The sequence below is a fragment of the Sebastes fasciatus genome, chromosome 3 (assembly GCF_043250625.1).
Source record: "Sebastes fasciatus isolate fSebFas1 chromosome 3, fSebFas1.pri, whole genome shotgun sequence".
NCBI classification, from domain to species: Eukaryota; Metazoa; Chordata; class Actinopteri; order Perciformes; family Sebastidae; genus Sebastes; species Sebastes fasciatus.
This window is the reverse complement of record NC_133797.1, coordinates 10,460,799-10,483,916: the sequence shown is the minus strand read 5'-3', so window position 1 is coordinate 10,483,916 and position 23,118 is coordinate 10,460,799. Positions and strand designations below refer to the sequence as shown.

At 42.3% G+C, this 23,118-nt stretch overlaps 1 protein-coding gene across 3 annotated transcripts in view; it reads left to right on the top strand.

Moving 5' to 3' along the window:
* grk4 (G protein-coupled receptor kinase 4) overlaps nucleotides 1-23,118 on the top strand; it is a 58,663-nt gene that overhangs the window by 9,504 nt on the left and 26,041 nt on the right. For 2 of the 3 annotated variants that reach the window (XM_074628846.1, XM_074628847.1), the window contains exons 2-5: nucleotides 8,440-8,535; nucleotides 17,240-17,352; nucleotides 18,471-18,548; nucleotides 20,294-20,394. In XM_074628846.1, coding sequence (XP_074484947.1) covers nucleotides 8,440-8,535; nucleotides 17,240-17,352; nucleotides 18,471-18,548; nucleotides 20,294-20,394 — 388 coding nt within the window. The remainder of the gene's footprint in view (nucleotides 1-8,439; nucleotides 8,536-17,239; nucleotides 17,353-18,470; nucleotides 18,549-20,293; nucleotides 20,395-23,118) is intronic. The other variant, XM_074628848.1, reaches the window with a different exon arrangement.

Below are 23,118 nucleotides of genomic sequence, written 5' to 3'. Positions count from 1 at the left end.
ACTGGGCCTTTGCTTTGAATAGGCAACACAGATACTAGCAGCTAATGTTTTCCTTATCAGGGGCTACTCCAGCCAGTCGTACACTGTATGGGAGAGAGCGACTGGGAAAGCCACAGGCCATTCATTTATCATAGCCAGGCTCCATTGTGCCCATGTGCGTGTGCATGCTCATATTACAATGGGCCTAAACTATACGTGACCCTCTCTCATTTCCTACCATTTAAGTCATGTTTTTCGGGAGCCGTCCGATTCGAAACCTCCAGCGATGCGGCTGCTGCAGGGTGGGGGTCAGATCTGACTGGGTATGGGCTGGTACCAAATATTCCGGGTATGATTGCACTGGCCAAAAATATCTTGGTAAACAGTGTTATCAGTGTTTTTAAAGTTAGAAAAATGCCGTCAGTGCCAAAATGTAGTGGAGTTACCTAACAGCATGTTTGGCTTTTTATCTTTCATTTGCTTTTCTTTTCATTTCATGCTCAGTGGAATTTTTTAACCCTCTGAGACCCACAATAGACCTGTTTTTGTCTTTTTTAGGGGGGTATAGCAGTACATCTAACATAGAAGTGGTGTACATCATCTGAAAGCTGGGGACCTGAAGATTAATTTGAGATGCAGCTCAGCACTGTGTCAAGATCAGATATAAACATGAATTAATTTAAATGAATTGTAAAAGTAATAAGGGCTTAGAACATTGTGATAGAAGTATATGATGGTCTATTATGTCTGATAAGTTGTTGCAGCAATTTTTGTGTTGATAACATTTGTGACACATATTTGGTGCTAAATTTAACAATTTTTTACCAGTTGAGAATTAATAAAAATGAACAATAATCCCTCAAAAATAACCCCATTAAGACACCAAGACTTTGAGGAACACCATAGAAAAAGCCATGTTGTGATTTGGTATCAAAAACTTTTGACATTTTGAGATTTCTGCAAAGAATTGCATTTTCCATCCATCCTCTGAATGCTCTAGGTCTCTAGTTTGTGGCTGTAAAGTTTCATGAGGCTGTGATTATCCTAGAGGTCACCACAGGTCATTTTATACAGTGAGGTCAAATGTCAAAAAATGGTCTCACTATAATTAAATGGCTACTATGGGGACTAACATCATCACACATAAATACAGTTGAGCTAATTGGAGACATAAGAATCCTAGTTTTACAGTGATACCCAATTTATGTAATTCCAAGACTGTTTAGGGACCCCCCCAGTATGCAGAAATATTCAAATACACCATTTTAGAATAGGTCAAACTCACACATTTATACTGGATTCTAAAAACGACATGATTTTGGCCCCAAACTGCTGATCTCAGGGGGTTAAGTGCGCATTGACCCTGATCTTTAACCTCCATGGGTTTTTTTTTAAAGTCAGGGATCAAGGAATTAAATGTTCTTGCACTCATTATAAGTCACTGTGTGCGAGTGTGTCGCCGAACTGCCCAAAGCGGATGGTGTAAAGACGTAAATACTGGCTGCTTGCTGCCGCGGTCGGTCTGTCACTGTCACAGACGAGCTGGGTTTTCTGGCCTTGTGGCTGTTATTCTGAGCGTTAGCATGTGACATGTGTTCATCAGATGGGCGAGCAGCTTCTCCGATATGGCGATGCAAAATAAAGACGGGTTGTGAAGACAGCAGCGCCGCACGGCTCTGTGTTCACGGTAACATCTGAGAAAGCTGGGAATCACAGCACAAGAAGTCGCCAGTGACGTTGTTTCCAAGTGTTTTTATTTTTATTTCATCACAGCTATCACTTTAATTTTCACAGATTCACTCTGATTAGGGGCGCAAATAGTCGCTTCATATATTCATATATGTGCCACATAATAACATTGTGTTTTTCCAGTAGATACAGAGGAGATTTTATTGTAGTAATAGTTTAGGGATGTTAATAACGGTTATTTTCTTGATGCATCAGTTAATCGTTTGGTCCTTAAAATATCAGTAAATTGTGAAAAATGTTATTGTTTTGTGTTGTTAATTGATTTCCAATAATAAATATATACATACATTTGCATAAAGCAGCATATTTGCCCACTCCCTTGTTGATAAGAGTATTAAATACTTGACAAATCTCCCATTAAGGTACATTTTGAACGGATAAAAAATGTGCGATTAATTTGTGATTAATCTCGATTAGATATTTTAATCGATTGACAGCCCTAATATAAAGTAGATAAAATCAGCCCCACCTTTACCAGTTAAAGTTATAATCCAGGGATATAATATATATGATTCTGAAATGTATCTGTGTAATGACTACTTTTACTTTTGGCAATTTAAGTATATTTTAATGCAAATACTTTTGTACTTTACTTAAGGCACATTTTGAATGCAGGACTTTTACTTGTAATAAAGTATTCTTACACTGTAGTATTGCTACTTTTACTCAAGTCAAAGATCTTCTTCCACCACTGGCCAGCGCAGAGCAATTTCACCGCTGCAGTTGTGTAAACGGCTTGATACTGGTCGACACATCTGTTGGCTGATTCCTCGGTCTAGATCCCGTTTAACCTGTTTCTCTAATATAAATTCTGTTCAGGCATGTGGACGGTTGAGTCATGAACCCATCGGTCACACAGGAATTTCTTCTGTAAGTTTTATTTAATTTTTTCACTTGAACTTTTGGATGTGAAATAAGTTGTGAACTCTACATGAACTGGCTTTAAAAGAAAAGGAAGAAAATCTTAAGTCTGAATTTGTGAAAGCTTCAGGAACTCTGAAATGGTGGGGTGGGGTGTTGGTTGGGGGGGCGGACTCTCCCTGAGATGATACTTCCACAGTCTACTGTGTGACCTCCAGGCTGGCTCCTTCTCCACTTGAGATGAAAGAGAGAGGAAAGGGAGGACAGGGAGAGGAGCATATTTGGGATGGCATTGGAGTGCATTTGACCTGCACACGCATTAAGAGCATGTGGAAACAGCCACTGATCATTGGGGAGGAGAGAAAGCCGAGACAGAGACAGAAGAGACCCATGAATGTAACATTCATTAATGCACTCATAGCTCACTCCAGACAGACAGACAGACGTACAAACAAAAGCTGCATGAAAATACTCTCGGTCTACTCCCTCTCTCTCGTTCTCCCTCTTTGTGTATTTTCTTTGTTTCCCAGACTCCCGTGTTTTGAATTCATCTAACCGGTCAGAATTAAAGAATGGAGGAAACACACCAAAATTCAGTAAAAGTAAACAATATTGGTGTATCCGTTCCTACTGTAAAAACTACTGCAAGTGAGATAAAAGTGATGGATAGTAGGGGTGAGGAATAAATCTATTTATGTGTCGCGATTATAATAATATATTCGATAAATTTGCTTCACTTGAGTCTATGCAGAGGTAGATGGAAGTTACCGCTTTTATTGTTGTAGTCTGAGTAACGTGACGTCATATTCGTTCCGTATCTGTCAACCAAAACAAACTGCAGCCGGCCGCATTGAGCCGAAATGAAAAAGTAGAAAACAGCGGAGGGTCGGCGTGGATTCGACCTGCACCCTCACATTTTATCATCTCCGTTGTAAAATCGTCTGATGCTACAACTGTAGAGCAACCATATACTGACATTTATGTTAAATGCATTCAAGCAGACCCGATGGAGCTGACCATGGAGAACAGAGCTGACGGGTGAGCTAGCGACGGACGTGGCGAAGTTAGCGGAAGTATACACGTATGATTACGTCCGATTTTCAAAATAAGGTGTTAACAAAGGGAACTGTATATAAAAAAAAATACATACGTCGAAGTAAGACTGATTGGATTCACCAGCAGAATAAAACATTACATGTCCCTTATAAATAAAAAGAAATAGCACTAATTTGTGAGGGAAATGTCTTTATTTGTAAAATTTTGGGTTGCTGGAAAATATTTAATAAATAATGTCTGACAATTACTGATATATTTGACTTCAGGACATCTGACTACATACATGCTGAAAATCAAACTCTTTTACTGTATTCATTTCGATATTTTCCAAAGTAAAAGTCCATAGAAGTGGATGATTCAACTTTTTGAAAGTTTAAAGTTAATAAAAAAATCACAATAAATTGTAATATCGAATCGCAATACTTGTAGAATTGCAATACTTAAAAATTGCAATACATATTGAATTTGCACCTCAGTATCGTCATAGTATCGAATCAGGAGATGGGCGCATCGTCCCAGCCCTAATGGATAGTGATTGCACAGGGACTTTCAGAAATGCTGTTACATGGTGATAAAGCATAAATGCTTTGCATTGATGCCTCTTGACAGTGTGTCTCCTTTACGAAATAACGCACTGTTGGATTGTACCAAAAAGGAAGAAGAGGACTTTGCTTACCTTTCGCTGTTTTAAACAATCCGAGTGTAATATCGGGTCATCCATTCATCTGTGGCCAAAGCTATCAAGAAGTTCATGGCATCTTTCTTTTTTAGTGGCATTTTGTTTTTGTTGGATAGTTGACCGCAGAGTGCGACAGGAAACATGGGGAAATAGAGAGATGGGGCTGATGTGAGGCCAGTCGTTGGTAATTCCTGTTACACGCCTTGGACTGCTGTGTGACCAGGATGACCCCGCCGTCTATAAATCTCTAAAGGAAAGGAATGTGCGTCCTCGTCGTAGAGCGGCGTGTCTCCTGATTCTATCATCAGTCTTTCTCAACATGTTCCAACTTTTGAATCTGCCGCACATGCGCAGACCTGTCCCTGAGATGCTGCGCGATGATCTCAGCGCTGGCTGTAGGCTCGGCTATGAATGAGCGAAACTGCTCTGAGGTCGGTGTTTATGGAGGGCCCCGCTCTCTCGGAGGGGAGAACCAAAGTTAAATAAATACTTGCTCCATCCTGTCTGCATTAAGGGCCTGCACACATGGCTTTGACGTCAGAGTGACATTAAACAGGGTGGGGTGGCCCAGCCAGCTCCGACAGGCACGTGCGCGCGCGCGCACACACACACACACACACACACACACACACTCTCTCTCTCTTCCATAGCTTGCTATTAAAATCCCTGTCTTTCTTTTCTTGTCAGACTCTTTTTTCATTTTTTCCTCAATTGTTCTCTCTTTCCTTCTCTCTCTTTTTCCCATCTGACCCCAAGTTTAGGTGACATTTCTCACCCTCATATCTTTTGTACAGTACAAAAGCATTGCCACTTTCAACCTTTATTGGCACTACATGTCTCAACACTTAACATCGGCTCATGACAGGGAAGAAGTCAATCTCTGACAGCTTGTTACTTTTTGGTGATCTGGTTTGACTTTAATCATCAATCATTCTGTGTTTTTGCCACAAATGTGTGTGTGCAAGGGTTTTCTCCTGCAGTACAACCAGCCAGACGCAACTGGCTATCATCACAGTTTGTAATCCAACATTTAACTCCCAACATTTATCTTTGCTGTGCTCCTTTTTTTAAAAATTTAGTTTCCTTGTCCTGCAATGAAGAGATTGTATTTTTGTGCATGTACTTATACGTCTATATATGTATGTGTGTGTGTGTGTGTGGGTGAGAGGGTGTATATGCCCTGCAGCCCCGCAACTGGTCTTTCAACATGCCTGTCAACATGTACAACCTGAGACCAGTTTGGATCTCATAAGCTTCGTTAACAAAACATCAACGAGTAGCTGCTCATAACACTCCTGTCAAGCCATTCAAGGCGTGACACGGTCACTTTTTTTGGATGTGTATGCTACCATTGCTTGTCCAAATAAATTACGGCAGCTTGTAGTGCTGATATCTGGTGTGTTCGTGGGTTTGTGGTTGTTAGTGTTCACTGTGAACATTGGACCTGACAAAAAAGTACGGTTGGTTTAAAGTAGGGCGGTCAAAGTTGTTGGCAAATTCGTTTTAACGTCACTAATTTCTTTAATGCATTAACACAACTTGCAATTTTCTTTAATGCTAATTGCAGTACCTGCAGTGGAAGAGGGATGGGGATGTTTTTGTAGAGGTGAGAACATGCACACTGTACATACGGTATGCTCCTGTGTGTTGGGAAGGTGTTGTTTTGCAGGTGTTTGACCACACTGACCCCCTGTATGTATTTGTGCTGAAACTGTCACATGTCACTGCCGGACCAGCTGGTGTCTGGTGAACTTCAGGGGAGAGGATTTCCCTCTCTGTTATCCTCTCACCATCACAGTGTACACGGTTCACTCGGGCTAGTTTGTGTACTCAGTGTTTTAAAACATGGAATTGAAGTGATGAGAAAAACAGCAATGTGTGCCCAAAGATAGGGTTTAAATCCGCCGACTCTTAATCGGACTCCCTCACTAATTTTCTTAAAAAGAAATCAAAACCACAGTAGACTGCCTGTTTAGTTTGTTTTATATGATTATATGATTGAAACCCAGAAAGAAGAGATGCTTTGTTTTATTTTTAAAATGGGAAATGTGTCCTAAGTGCAGAGTTTTGAAGACGGTCAAACACCAAAAGTTGACTTTGAATGATTTGTAGTCTTTAACTCCATTCAAATTCAAATAAGCTTCATTGTTATGAATGTGGATGTTACATTATTGGCGAAGCTAAATTAGATCGAAAGATCACTTACTTATTCTTTGATTTGACACTCTGTAATTTAAATCATAGTTTTGCCAACTTTATACTGTATTTCATTTATGTAATTTCTTGCACAGCTGATTTACTTAGCACAATATACATTGACAATGAATTCATATTTAGTCTAAGAAGTTTAGTTAATGTAGTTAATGTGAAACTACCAAATTATATATACTAATTAGTAAAATATATACATTTTTTAAAAATAATTATTGACTGAAGATAAAGTCAAGTCCCAATCTAACATTACCAGAGCCTAAACTAATATCTTACAACCTAATTTCATCTGACCACGAGTAAAAAAAAAACACCAAAGTAAGCAAATTCTCATAATTGAGAAGTCATAACCAGTAAGTTTGTTGTGTTTTTACCAGAAAAATGATGATAATCGTTTCGCTCATGGATGCACTCAAACACACGTTGATGCACGTTGATATGCTTCCTCTTGTCTCTTTAAAGGTCCGTTACTTATGTGTGAAGCTGCTAGTTTGCAAAACAAAGCAGCATCTCATCAGAATACTCGGTTGACTTAATCTTCAATACTCTGTCCTCAAGGAGTAAATACCTCAGTTCACCCCCCCCACACACACATACCTGCTGGCGTTGAAATGAGCATTTCAGTGAAATATATGGAGTGACCCCGGTCCTTTGAAGAGCCCTGTTGGGCCTGGAGGTCATTGACCCCTCACATCAGGGTCATCTCGTCTGCCGAGCGGACTCTCCAACGCCACTGTTGGTGTGCATGAGACAACCGATAATGTTAAAGTTATGTTTGGCTAATGTTTTCTCCGGGGAAAGAACCCACTTTGTGTGTGTGTGTGTGTGTGTGTGTGTGTGTGTGTGTGTGTGTGTGTGTGAGACAAGATGTGTGTATGCCCCATGATCTTTGAAGCTGTCAACATTCTTCACCTCATGCTCTGTCATGATGCATAGAGGCGTCTGGTGAGATGAACCAGCTGTCCCTGCATCTGGTCGCTGCAAGGTCACCATGCTTGTGTGCGCTCGCACACGCACACGCACACGCACACGCACACGCACACGCACACACACATCCACAGCAAGGACTCAGGAAGAGCGCCAGGCTTTGAAGCAAATTTAACATAGTGGCCAAATTGTGGAATTACAACTTCCGAAGTTCTGTGTCCGTCACGTGACGCCATAGAGTGCTCCAGGGATGATGTACTTTTGTAGGCCAACGAGGAAGTTGGCATCGCCCTGGTTCCCTTGACAAAAACCCAATGGGATTTTCCCATTGGGTTTTGGATTATTGCAGAAAATAAGATCAGTGACAAACAAACGTTTATGATACTTACGTGTTTTGTTCAGCAAGATAATCTCATTTCCGGATTTTGGAACTCATTCCTGTAGCACTCTATTGGGCCCAAAAATACTTTTCCCCATGGACTTACATTGGGAAAGAGACGTCTGTAACTCAACGGATCATTTTTTTGATTCACTTGAAGGTCTTAAAAGTTGTAAAATGCACTAATAGCCAAATCCATAGTTATTTTCCTTCCTTCCTCCGTTCATGTGAATGAGCCTCAGACCACGGCTGGGCCAAGGGCTTGGAGGTTAAAGGAAAAGCTAGTGCGTTTGCACTACGGGCCCAATGTATGTGGAAGATTGCCGGAAGAGCCGGCTACTTTTATACACGGAATTGCTTCATGCGCCACTGAACAACTTTCATAGGAATGAACGGGGCCCCACCTTTGACGCTGTATCCAGTTCTCTTTATACACCCATGATCCACACCCACACTAGGCTGGACGTCCTCTTGTTCTTGTGTTGAAAATGCCAACCATTGGCTGTGGTTAAAGGCACTCTGGATGCGTAATGTTGAACAAGTGATTTGATTGACCGGCTGATTTTAAATGTGTCATTTGTCTCTCTGTGTCTCTCAGGTGGAGGAGGGAAGAGGAATGGCCGCAGTAAGAAATGGAAGGAGATGCTCAAACTCCCCCACATCAGCCAGTGTGAGGAGCTACGCCGCACTATCGGTAAGAAACCTGGAGCGTGTTTTTCTGTGTTTTTGTGTGTGTGGGTGTGAGGCAGAAAGATAACGTGCCATGCTGTGTCTTTGGGGTGGGTCTGACTGCAGGAGGAAGTTCAGATTGGACTTCCTTCCTGTTTCTACCCGTCTCCACCCACAGTTACAGGCAGGGGACAGGAAACGCTGCGTGTATTGATGTGTGTATTGATGTGCGTATGTGCGCGTCTGACTCAGGGAATCTGTTTGCACAGCCGTTTCTCAATCTCATAGTCTCTCCTGACATTACGTGTGTGTCTCGCTGACTGTCTGTCTGCGCGCACACCAAATCAAAACGTCTTCACTCCTGCTTCCTTCCTGTGCTCACATCTAAGTTTGAAAGTAGGGGCAGGATTCTCTCTTTGTAGCCCAGACAAGTGCTCTACTCCTGGGCTACATTATCTCCTCGCCCCCCCCCTCCCAACCCCCCACAACCCACCCACCCTGGTCCTCTGAATGCCACAGCACTCGGAGTATGTGTGTGTGTGTAGGTGCCTGTGTGTGTGTAATAGTGCGTCACAGCTATCTCTGCCAGAGATTGCAGTGCTACCCTCCCCCACATACTCTCCCTCCCTCTTTTCTGTCTCCATGCCTCCCCCTCCCACTATCTGCATCTCTCTCTCCCTCCCTCCCTCCCTCTTTCCACCACTTCAGAGGAACACAAGAGTGGCAGAGCAGGAGAGTTATGGAGAGAGCGAGTGAAAAACCGTAACAAAGAGAGGCTTTTACAACGGGAGGAAAGATCTCTTAAGGACAGTAGCGAGTGAGAGAAACAACGGAAGGAGAGGAGGGAGGTTGAGTGAAAGAGACTTATATGAACGTACTCCCCACGGTGATATCTCTCGCTCGCCGTTGATTACGATCCGCGTCGTTTTGTCTTCACATCGCAAATCATCGCTCGCAGATCTAATTATCATAAACTTGAATGTGTCCGTCGTCAGCCGTGATACATCACCTGCTTAAAAAACAGCAGCACATAAATGTCGCCTTAAGTGTGAAGGAGCATTGTGCGTGTCATATCTTACACATTTATTACCATTTGGATTATAACTTTGCAGAGGATTCTATAAATGGGCTTTATGTGCCTACGTACGTACGTGTGTGTGCGCACATATGTGCATGCAGCAGCTGTTGAGGGTTATATACGTCACTATTACATAGACACTATTGCGTAATTTCCCTATCACACCGAGCGCAGGATCAAAATAATCCCTTTTGCCTACTTAAACACACAGACGTGTAGGCATGTACACGCACAAACACACTTGTGTGCAGAGACGCTCACACATGCCCATACACAGCGTTGGCACGGCAGATAGAAGGATACAGTAAAGCGACTGATAGCAGTGTCTTTGTTGTGTCTTGATAATGTCAGGCATTTGACCTTAGCCTTGACAAGTGTGCAGTACTTCTAGGAAGCCTAGATTACATTATGTGGGCTGCAGCCACTTTGTCTGCCAGCCTTAGGCCTCTCTCCCTTTCTCTCTCCTCCTTTCCTTCTATGTTCCCTTTTTCCTTTCTTCTGGTATCCATCCAATGCATACAGTACACCTGCACCTATTACTTTTGATCTGTGCGGGTCTCTGCCTCAAAAGCGTGCTCACGGATTGCACATACTGTACGCACACTTGTGCACATTTGGCCGTCCATTCACCGTCTCACCGACTCACTCACTCCTGGCCTAAATTGGAGTTTTAATTAAGTTGTAATGGCAGCTTGACTTCCCTGGATCAGACAGTTACTAGTCCAGGCCAGTTCAAGCTTTACAACTCTGCCTTCATTCTTTTCAGTCCTTTCATTTTCCTGTCCCATTTTTTTCCCGACACTTTGCTGTCTTTTACGTTCTCGCTCTCTCTCATCTTACTTTCACAGTTGTTTTTCTTCCGGACACGGGAGAGGGTTTGCTTACGCAAAGAGGAAATGTTTCATTGGTAGAAGGTTGGCCTACGTTCTCATATTTAAATGATTCAGAGAACCTGAAATCAGCTCGGACACAGACACACGTACATGCTCTCACACACTAACCCAGAGCCAGGACAAAGAAACTGTGGTTTCTTTTCAGGCCTTTGGTCTTTTTATGCTTAGTCTACATTTTGTAACGGAATTCTTAGTTTTGCACGGGAGCAATCTGTAAACTTCATCTAATGAGATAAAGAGAGACTGTGCAAAGACATACATGTGATTTGGCATTGTTTATATCTTGATATTTAGACATTAAAGGGGACCTTTTGTGCTTTTTCCATTTCCTTTAGTTAGGACTGTCAATCGATTCAAGTATTTAATTGTGATTTTGTCCATAGTTAATTGCAAATTAATCTCACCTTTCTTTTTATCTTAAACAACAATTCCGATATTTTTATTCAAAATTCAAACTAAGGGGAGATTTGTCAAGTATTTAATACTCTTATCAACATGGGAGTGGACAAATATTCTTGCTTTATGCAAATGCATGTGTATATTTATTATTGGAAATCAATTAACAACACAAAACAATAACAAATATTGTCCAGAAACCCTCACAGGTACTGCATTTAGCATAAAACAATATGCTCAAATCATAACATGGCAAACTGCAGCCCAACAGACAACAACAGCTGTCAGTGTGTCAGTGTGCTGACTTGACTATGACTTGCCCCAAACTGCATGTGATTATCATAAAGTGGGCATGTCTGTAAAGGGGAGACTCGTGGGTACCCATAGAACCCATTTTCTTTCACATATCTTGAGGTCAGAGGTCAAGGGACCCCTTTTGAAATGGCCAATGACCATAAAATTTAGTGTAAGTTTAGAGCATTATTTAGCCTCCTTCCTGACAAGCTAGTACAACACCAATGGCTTGTTTATGTTTTCTTGTTTCATATGATGCCAGTATCTTCACTCTAGCTTTAAAACCGAGCCCTCTACAACCAAAAAAATCACAAGTCGCGTTAATGCGTTAAAGAAATTAGTGGCGCTAAAACGAATTTGCGTTAACACGTTATTATTGCGTTAACTTTGACAGCCCTACCTTTAGTGTGTTACAGTATATAGTTTTTTGTGCATGTAAAAGGTCTGCAAGGTTCCAAAGTCCAGGCCAAAGGGAGTTACTCTCCCCCACAGAAACACTGCTCCTGAACTGCCTGAAACGCCTTGCCTGAAGTCCTGCCTTTACTTCCGTAACGTGGTGATGTCACCAAGTAACACATTTGCATAACAGCTACTTTGGCACTTAAACAAAGTAGTTTAAAAAAAATAGTTAGAGCAGAGCTTGAGTCCAAAGAGTTTGGTTCGGTTAACCAATCAGAGCAGACTGGTCTGCTTATTTCCAGTATGCACCTGAAAATAAGCAAAATAGGTCTTCAGACATTCACACAGTTAATGTTGTATATCCAAAGGCTGCAAATCTACACGCATCTCAGGACTTAACAATGTGTTCTTCAGATTCTGCTGATTTATTTGAAAAATAGTGTACATTTATCTTCATTTCACCCTATTTAGCAGTGGGTTGGCATGAATTACCTCTGTAGTAGTTGTTGCTCCGACAGGAATATGCTATGGTTTTTTATAACATTGACTTATTTACCAGTTTAAGTTATGAAAACGTAGATACTAAAATCATTCATGTGTCCCTGGGTGTAGGTTTTTGCCAAGTCCCAGTTCTCTGTGTACCGTTAAAAGGTAAACAAATTATGACATAAAATAACACAGTATATACAGAACGGCTGAGACTACTCCCCTCTATTTAAATTAAACATTAGAGGTGTGTGATAGAAGAGGCTTTACACTATCAGTAGGGTTTTGCCAGAAGGCTCAGAAATTATTCTGAAAATAACTATATATGGCATGCGTTGCATCACTTATCTTCATTTGGATTATGCTAGTTGCCCCCAAGTGACAGGTGGATCATTTTGGCATCACATACGTTGATCAGTTACCTAAAAACATGGCAGTCCTTTAACATTGCACAACAGTTTCTGTGTTTCTTTTTATTACGCAAATCGGAGTGTGTTACCTCAAAGAGTGACCAGTTAGGAAACCCTAGCATTTAGGATGAAACCCCTCTGAAATCCTCACAGCAAAACCGGTTCTGGAGCGAGCCACTGAAACCTTATCAGGAGGCTCATTGTAAACTAGAGCGTCAGTGTAATGATATGCAGTAGGGGATAAACAAAAATTCCCATGAGAAAACGTGAACCAGAATAAAGAATCTGTAATCTCTAGCTATCTGGTTACTGAAGAGCAGACGCCAACGATTCAAAGTAAGAGAGCATTCAAGGTTAATTTTCTTCTGAACCAGAGTGGAAAAGTTAAAATTTGGTTTGTGTAGGTTCATGCTGCCCATTTGCAAACAAACCAGCTCATACATCAGACCGGCTATACGTCATCCAGAGTAGGCTTGCATGACCACGCCCCCTTTTGGGGGGAAATAATTTTGTGTCCTTCATAGACGGTAACAGAGTAAACAGAAAGAAGTTGAAACATGTCTCTAAAGTTCTACTTTAAACAAACCGGTAATAGTAATAACGCTATGCCGAAGAGTTGCTGTGTAGTTGATTGCACCAACTATAAATCTAAAAACGCTGATCTCGGATTTGTTCCTCTGCCGTGTTTTGAAATTGTTTTAATTGATGGGCTTCGTGGCTCCAAACTATAGATCAGACCAGCATCGCCGAGGCTGCGCTCCCTTTTGGGGGAACGAAACTCACTGTCACAGGAGAGAAAATGGAAAATGGCGAAAAGATGTCTAGCATAACTAGCTAATGTTAGCTTTAGTGTGAGTCTGCTGCAGTAATACCGTCATACATTAACGTTACATCAGCATCAGACTGTCGTCTCCAACTACTGTAAATCTCAGCCAATAGATCAAACAGTTGGCTATTAACACGTTGGTTATTTACAGACATCACTTATCCTAACGTGATTCAAAAGTCTGGTTAAGCAATACCCGGCCACTGTGTTGTAAGGGGGAGACTGAAGGGACATGACGGCGATCAACCTTTATTTATTAAGGTATCGCGGACGCTCAGGTTCAGGCAAGATCGCAAAATAATTATTAGACATGTGTATAAAACAAACGTTTGTATAACAAGAGATGAATGCATACGAACTTGTCAAAATTAGAATCCCAAATTTCCCCCAGAAGTGGGCGCGGCCTTGACTTTTTGCGAATTCCCCGTATGTGCCGGTCTGATGTATAAAGAGAAGTCCCACAAGAAGCTTCTTCGTTGGACAGAATGTTGACAACCTGTCCAGTGATTGTCAAGATACAGGCTTTTGATGGAAGTCAACACATTTGTTTGCATGGAAGTAACGGAAGATGCACATTTTCAGGCATGCACGACATTGTTCTTACCGGGCCAGATGAGTCTAACTGAAGGAGTAGGCTTTCCAAAGTTCAACTAAACTGCTCCAAACATTTTTTTGCTATACAAACGCCCTAAAATATCAATTATGAATGTGAGGGGCTTTCCCAGCTCCAGCTCCCAGCTGAACACAGCTGATAGGGAAACACCAAAGCAGGCTTCCAAGAAATTGGTGATCAGAGATGAAAGGCAGTGTGTGAAGGCGAGTGCAACGCAACGCAGTTAAAGATCGCTCTGTGAGATTTTCTGAAAGAGCTTTTGTTCCTGCGATTCAAAACACAGCGGCCACACAGTGGAAGGGGAAGCAATAAAAACATCATATCTCTACACTCTACTGTTTGCTCACCAAAGCGATAACTTAGGTTTTGTGGTCGTACAAGTGGTGAGTTTGAATGAGAAGCGCTGAGCTGCAGAGCAGAGGGGAATGCTGTGTAATAAACAGTGCAGCTGGGAGGGCTGTTCTGGAGATTTGATTTACTGTTGGAGGTTGTCCTGTAGCTGTCACCACTCAGACATTTTCATCCCATGCATCCCTCCCACTCCGCCATTCACAAGTGCGCATGTGTACGTGAATGTGTGTGGCCTATTTTTGTTTGTATGTTTATCTTGTGTGTGTATGTGTGTCCTTACTGTCAACCAGTGATGGAAAACGTCCTGGGTCTTCTTCCTCATTTGGTGCCAGAGGAAATATGACTCAAATGGACGCTATTAGTCCTAATAGGCTGGGGCCAGCTGCACAGGAGACAAACACACACATAGAAAACACACACAACACATGCAGTGCGTTTTGTTTTTAGCATGTTGTAGCATAAGCAAACGTACTAATTAATAGGGGTATCGCAATATTAAAAAGACCAAGGAGAAAAAGAACCGGTCCTTCCTTAAGCCCCCGAAAGTCAAGATGGAACAGAGGGAATGATGCTGTAAAATGGGACTTTTAGATTTAAACCCACTGTTATAAAAAAAAAACAGTTCTGTGTGTCCTTACCTCGTCGTCTGCGGTCAACTGTGAAGTCGTCATCACAGTCATCGGGATACTTGTCATACGAAGACTTCCCTCATCATGATAAACGTAGTTTTGTACTTGGTTTTCTAATGTACATATTTGTGATCTGGAACCAAAGATCATACCTTCCTCATGTAAGAAAGAGAAACGATGCATCTTCCACTTCTGTAAGTGACGAGAACAATTTGGTTCGTCTTTGGGTGATTACTAGTTAGAGCAGTGATTCTAAAAGTGTGGGGCCGGGGACCCTCAGGGGTCTGTGACACTCTGTCAAGGGGTTCACCAAATAATTTGCTACCATTTAAAAAGTACATATCTACAAATGTGGACCATTTGCGGCAATAAAACAAGCAGATTGTGTCCCTTACTCCCATCCATGTTAGCTTTGGGCCAATAGAAATGCTTAGTTATTAGATTAGTTAGTTACTTTTTAATTTGAAGCTCTCACATCTTTAGACTTGTAAGTTTAAACATCTAGTAAGCTTATGCTTAATCGGTGTAACGATTAAGAGGGGTCCTTGGAAAATGTTCTCCCCTGTAAGGTGTCCCTGGCCCCAAAAAGTTTGAGAACCCCTGAATTAGAGGTACGTTCGGTAAAGATTTTAGACATTTTTTTTTGGTTTATTAGTTGAAATTCTCATTTCATCCGGACTGCAATCAATAAATCAAATGCTCTGACAAAAAAAGAGAAAAGAATGCTGGTATCTGTGGCTGTCGCAGGACTGTAAAAAGCCTGCCTGTCTATCTGCGAGCTCTCTGCCCGTTCATTCATTGTCACCTGAGTCTTCCACAAGCTGCTAGCTTGGCAGCTCTGAGTACTTACAATAGCCATGTTCGCCGTTCACGTTCATTATGATATGTTTATGTCCGTAATGATAATTGTGTGGGAGTGGCTTTGGAGAGAGGCCTGAAGGGACCGTCTGCCAGACTTTCTCTCCAGGTTTAGGGACTTGTGGAGCTAGTTAGCAGCTAATGCTGCTAGCTGCTTTCATTGGAAAAGAGTTGACAACACTGGGCTGTTCTTTTTTTGCTGGATCATTTTTAAAACTGTAGTGTACTCTTGCCTTTAAGGGACAGCTTACTTTTTGGGGAATTTTACATTTCTTTTCTTTTTCTCCCTCTCACCCTTTATAGTATATCTGTAGTTTGAATGTATGTTTATCCTATTTTAGCTGTTACTGGATGGGCATGATACAATAATAGCTTCTTTCAAAGGGAGGGAAATAAACCTTTAAACTTCTCTAAAGTCTACAGTGTAACTGAAATACACATTGTAACGTCATGTACGTGTTTATGAAGTTACAAGGGCATCTACATCCATTGTCATGGTGTAATAAAAGTTTAGCCCCTGTCTGTTTTGCAAAGATAAGATGGCATTCAACATCTCCAGCTCCCACTCATGAGTTAGCTTACATTTGCTAACTCGTAGGATATGTTGTTGTTGTTGTTGTTATAATTTTGAGTCCTGAATGGTTAAAACTGTACAGTATTATCACCAGTGGGCAACCTCCGAGGTCTGAAAATGCGAAGCCAATGAGGAAGTACCCTAAATTTGCATTCTTTCTAACAGCCAGCAGGGGGCGACTCCTCTGGTTGCATAAAGAGGTCTGATTGTATAGAAGTCTATGAGAAAATGAGCCTACTTCTTACTTGATTTATTACCTCAGTAAACATTGTAAACATGAGTTTATGGTCTCAATCACTAGTTTCAAGTCTTCTTCAAATACAGTATGATGTATGATGCAGATTTAGAGTCAAATAGACCATAAAGCAGGGTATGCTTTAGGTCGTGGCTACCTTGTGATTGACAAGTTGCTACCACGGCGTTGTCCGGTCTGGGAGTTGGCAGTGTTTTCGTCTTACAACTTTAACCCTTTCTCAGTGACTTTTCAGTTCATGAAAGTTAATTAGAACCTTTTTGGTCGCCTAAAAATGTCTCATTCAGCGTTTGGTTTTACTTAGCTCCACCTTCTCGTGTCACGTCTGGTTGCAAAAAACAAGATGGCGTCGGGCCAAAATGCCGAACTCCAGGCTTCAAAACGGCAGTCCACGAACCAATGGGTGACGTCACGGCAACTGCCTCCACCTCTTATATCCAGTCTATGAGTATTGTACAAAAAAGACAAAGATTAGAGAAAGTCCAAAAATAAAGATCACTTTTATGTAGAAGAATTAGTTCATTCACTATTTCATACTCGGACTTTCCAGACTCATCCTGTGACTGCTTTTGGGGGTCCCACCCCCCAGGTTTGGAACCACTATAATAGTGTGTTTTTCTAGTGTAATGACATTTCTCCATCTGTCTCCCTCTCCTCTTCTCCTCTCAGATAGGGACTACACCAGTCTATGTGAGAAGCAGCCCATTGGTCGGCTGTTATTCCGTCAGTACTGTGACACCAGACCGGAGCTGAAGCGCTGCATCGAGTTTATGGATGCTGTGGTAAGACTTTGAATGAACCTTTTACCATTCCTCTGCTTATTCTCTGATGTTCTTATAGCCATCCTTCTTTCACACATCCTCTTTTACTTTATCTGTGTCTCTGCCTCAATCTCTCATCTTTTCTGTGATTTTCTCCCGTGAGCCCGGCCTGAATCGGGCCCCGCTGAGCAACGAACAGGAGAGGGAAGTCGGAGCTTGGTCCTTTGCCTGCTCTTGGCAGTAGCACGGGGTGGTGGGTGGGGTGGGCGTAGGGGGGTGATTAGCAACTTAGACAGGCTGTCAGAGAGCAGACCCCTCCCCTTCCTCCATGCACTCCTCCATGAGGTCAAGCCCACGTCAGAGGCAGGTCCCCTGGGTGAGCAGGCAAACACAGGCCCGAGCTTGTGTCTAGGCCCCTGGAGGTATGCGAGAAAGGAAAACAGGGGGGTGGGGGGGGGAATCATGCTTATTTAATAAGAACCTACATTAGTCTTTTTCAAGGCAGGTAGACAGGCACGTAGGTACGTAGTGTGTCACACTGCTCATACTGACTGACAAAAATGCGAGAAATGAAACAAGCAACATTTTAGTGCTCATCATGTGCCGTTAGTCGCTACGAGGGCGTCATGCCTTGGCTGTGATGCACGGTTGCATTGCTCCGTCCCATTCCTCTCCGGCGAGCTTGTTTTCAAACAAAACACACGGATCAAAGCAGTCAAACTCCAGACCATCTCCCTGCCTGCAGCCATATTTGACCAAAAACACAATCTGTGATGGTGCGATGGGGTGAAAAGAGAGGCCTCATCCTGGTAGGTGACAGATGCAACGGGCGAAGTGTGAAGATAAACATAGTTGCCAGTTTGCTGCCTTGACTAAGATGAGATGTTTTGTCACTAGCACCATCTCTTTATTTGTCTGCGGTCCCACACTCATTTCTATTTTAATTTCTTCTTCTCTCTTGTTCTTCATTAACCCTTCTACCCTTCTCTCTCTCTCTCTTCCTCCCCGTCTCAACCTTCCTCTCAGCCTCCTGGTGCCCGTCTCTCTCTGACCTTATTTGGAGACATATTAAAGATGGCTGAATGAGTATGGCTTCCTGTGCTGTTGTTGTTGCTCACACCTCTGTTCTTCTCTCACAGGCCATGTACCAGCTGGCTCCTGACGAGAAGAGGAGGGACTGCGGACTGAATCTTTTAGACACATACTTTAATAATGGGGTATGCCGCGCACACACACACTTAGCTGGTCGATATGGACATGAGATAATTTTTGCTCACATTTGCAAATGTGCATATTAAATCTTCCGGGTGTTCTCATTGAACTAGGTGATTTATTATAGTAAATTAAAGGTGCTATTGATAAGATTTGATAACGTTCAGCCACTAGATGTCGCATTCTCCCTCCCCCGTTCCATTGCATTCACTTCACAACAAGTCGTTGCCAGACACTTACCGTCAATCTCAGCCATTTACCAGTGTTTTTCCCACACTAACTGACGACCCAGAGATACCACGTGATAGCAACATCGTTTTACTGTTGGCTCACAAGCCTTGTTAGAAGTGGGAACCAAACGTCAGAAATGTTCCACAGAGATAAACAAAACATTCATTTTGGACCCTGCAAAATTTTTTAAATGATTAATTCACAATCAAAATATTTTTGTCCAGGAAAAGCCATACTTTTATTCGGCACCTTTCTAAAGGCTCTGTGGATGAATCATTTATATTTAAAAAATATTCGTCTACATGAAAATGTTATCAATAAGACCCTTTAAACTGGCATTTTGAAACAATGTTGGTTTGTTTTTGATCACCGTAGGATTTATTGCTTTCTTTAATTATCTCACCATTTACATTTTATTAATAACTAAACACATATTTTCCAGTGGTGTATCACGTATGATACTCTATACGGTGGACTGTATACAAGATGTATGAAGCCAAAGCTGTGTAAAAACCCCTCAGCGTTGGTGTACTATTGGTTCCTCTATCTGCAGCAGTGTTAGGTAGTGTTTGCACCTCTATTTTGGTTCTCTTGGTTGGTTGATAAGCATTATTGGTCGAGCCTCTTATGTCTAGTTCACACTATACGACTTTAGCCCAGATTTTCTGCCCCCCCGACAAAAGCCCCAGATCAGAGGCAAATCGGCGTTGGCTCGCCACTCGCACATCGGCGTTCGAGTGTCATGTGTGAACTGCTTTACCGACACTCGCTGATCCCTCGCAGATACATTCCAGGTATCTAGCATGCTAAATATCTGGACCTGTCGTGGACTCCGGCCACGAGCTGCAGCCAATGAGAGCACAAGACACGGGTCGAGTGGAAACCTGGGGGAGCAGGGGTCGCCTGTAACAATAGGAACTTCCTATATGTGTTGCATTTGCAACACAGAGCAAAGTCGCACGTCATATAACGTGAATTTCTTGTGTGTTTTCGTGACAAAACATAGTTCAGCGACCTCATCGTGGATTCCTCCTGGTGAAAGATCTTGTCGTGTGGGACCCTGTCTCAGTCAGCCATTTAGTGTGAAAACCACAACGACTTAACTTAACATAAGCAAGTTGTGTAGTGTTAACAGTACTGCGATCTGACGACTTTGAAAGTCGTGTAGTGTGAACTTGGCTTAACTGGACTTAATTTCTCATTAAAAATAGTGACTCACACCCATACCACATTTTTTCCTTGTTGTGTTCACGACCACACCAAGACCTTTATTTTCAAGCTCGTTGCACTTTTCTCAGTTCTCAGTCACCACTCTATGAACTGGACCAAACTGACAAACAGGTGAGGTGTGACCACAGTCTTGATGTCATGCCCTACTAGCCAGACTGTGCAGGTTCACGAACAGAAAGGGACGAGCCGACTGATAATGTTTTGATCTGTTTTCTTAGCCTTGGCAGTCTGCAGCCACATCACACCAGCATCTCACTTAGTTTCTGTCCATCTCTTTGTCACCCTCAAGTCGGCAGCCCATCTGCCAGACGTACCCCAGGATGTGGTCGCTGGGTGTCGGGAGAGGCTGGAGCAGAGTCCATGTAAGGAGCTCTTCAATGACTGCACCAAGTAAGTCTCTATCTAGCACGGAGATTTAGTGTTTCTGTTTTTCTTTATGATTGAGCCTGGCCATTAAAGTGCAGCGGCACCAATGGAGTCCTGTTCCTTCAGAAAGCATGTGTGTGTTTGTAGACTGTGTGGACTAGTGCACCCTGTCACTAGTGATGATGAGGCAGCTGGCACCTGGAGTGCAGTACTACACACACACATACACACACACACACACACACACACACACACACAGACTTGCAAACACACGCACAGTGGAGGCGAATGAAAAAGAGCAGTGGGCAGAGAGAGCATCCGGATGGCTGGCATGAAAACAACAGCCACCTCAGTGTTCCCCGTACACACATAAACACAGATTTACAAACACACACATACACACACACACACACACACACACACACACACACACTCTTGCAGGTGTTTCTACTTCCTGCTCTGCGAGCCAGGAGAAGCAAACAGACCGGGGATTATTACCCCGAATGTACTTCTCATTGCACAGACGCGCACACATTCACACACGTCAGCGTAACTTTGTATTAGCCCAATAATTTAACTCTGTCACTGTTAGTTTCTGTTGCCCAGGACGTCAGCTGAATGATATATTGTGACATGTATATCATGATAAGTTGTCACATTTACATTGGTAACAGTAAATGTAATAATTACTATTGCATACATTGGTACATTATATTTTATTTTCCACGTTTTTCGTTCTCGTTTTGGCTCACGTGTGATGTGTTTTGTATTGATTCATTACAATATGTGCAGTTAAAGATTGTTCAACTGTACCGTGTGCTGATTGGTTGGCTGAAGTCCTGGTTAGATATATCATTGGTTGTTGTAGCTTTTCTCAGCTTAATTAAAGGGAATTTAGACAATTTATGGAGAATGGCGATGTGAGTGAATTGAGGTTGATAAGAGATTCATAATGCTGGTAACAAAATACGTTTTGTTTAATGTCCAGCCCTAACCAGAAAACCTGAACGGTGATTTTCATAGACAAGTTTACACCAAAATGTTGCTGGATTGTGTAAACAATCTGGCAGTGACTTGACAGAAAATGACATGTGACCCAGCCTTTCTCTAAGGACGTCAATCTCAAATTTCAATACAATGCGATATTGTATTAATAAAAAGAATAAAAATATACCTCCTGTTGTTCACTATAAAGTGCCGCAATTCTCATGTTAAAGCATTGTTTGAATGTTTAGGAAGGAGGTGCGCTTGGATGGAAATGTTGGCATAGACATGCCATGGGAATTTAAAAATAAAGGTGTACCTTAAAGATGACGACATGTATCGTTGTTTTCACTTTGCATCGATGATATTGGATCGCTGATCACTGAATTAATATACATCCATCGATCCAGATCGTATTGTTACACCCCTAGTCTTCTGCCTACAAAGAATTTGATTTTATAGAATTTGTTTGTCATGTACATAACATTTAAGCAATAGATCAGGAAAGATATAATTACACGGCCTGAAGTGAGCTATTGCTTTTATAAAATTGTCAAAGTATGGCAATATGAAAGTTACACACATTCCAATTTAAATTATTATTCTTTTATTCATAAATAATAATGTTCTCAATAAAAATAGTCCCTCCTGGGCTGATACAGAGGCGGTTGCTACGGAACGGTGATTGCTATGGAACAGTGGTTGCTATGTTATGTTCACACTTTTTTGTAGCGGGTTTCAGCTTGCTAACCTTGTTACTGTGTATCTGTAATCTGTTTCGTATTGGCCCCCCCCCCAATGACCCTATCGCTAAGCAACCATGACAACACATCAGTCTTAACGTTTTTTCTCAGAGTGATACTGAAGTGCAGGGAATTAGACGTCACAGCCGTGGTATGTGGTTGTTATATCACGGCTATGAACCAATCAGATTGCTTGATTTGAGCTACCCATTTTATAAACATAAATAGGTACATTCAATACATAAGACGTACGGAACAGTACGATGCACTCCTCATCAAAGCAGAATTTCTGTGAAGACCTAACTTTTAGCCACGCAACAAGCAGACAGACGTGTTGGAAGTGCTGCGACCAGCCTCCAAATCACTTGAGCTTCTCCAGGGAATATCCTGGAATCTGCTAGAAGGAACTCCGGAGAAGTGGGAATCACGGTTGGGAAATCACTCTGTTATGTTGTCAGCCTGCTCTCCTGTTCTGGCAAAAACACATGTAGAGAGCTGTTGGATTTCTAAAGAATCTGGTCATGCTGACTGTGAAGGACAGATGCACTGTTGTTGTTGTTTTTGCCCAGTTATATAGACCAATAGTTTTGTGAAATGCAGTATAATGTGGGTGTTATGGCTAGGCTGTTTGTGCCCCCCTCCTGCACTTGGTGCCCTACGCACAGTGTGTGATCCGCCTGTGCCTAGCAGCAGTGCTGAGGCGAACACTATAGGGAGTTTAAGCTGGGCAAGGTGGTGGCTTGTGTGTGGCTGAAGCTGGAAACACCTGTGTCTGAGGATGAACACAACGCACCTGTCTTGTCTCCTTGGCGTCTTAGGTCACGGCCTGTTGGCCCCGTTTCCTTCCGTTCTGCATCCATCTCTATTTGAACACTTCTGAGCAGGCAAAAGAGCACTGGGGAGGGCAGAGAAATGGTGTGAGAACGAGAGAGGCCACAGAATTCTAACACTCCATTCAAACTTCTTGAGCAGATTGACAACAGAGCGAGCGAGGAAAGCGATGCAGTAGGCCCACAGAAAG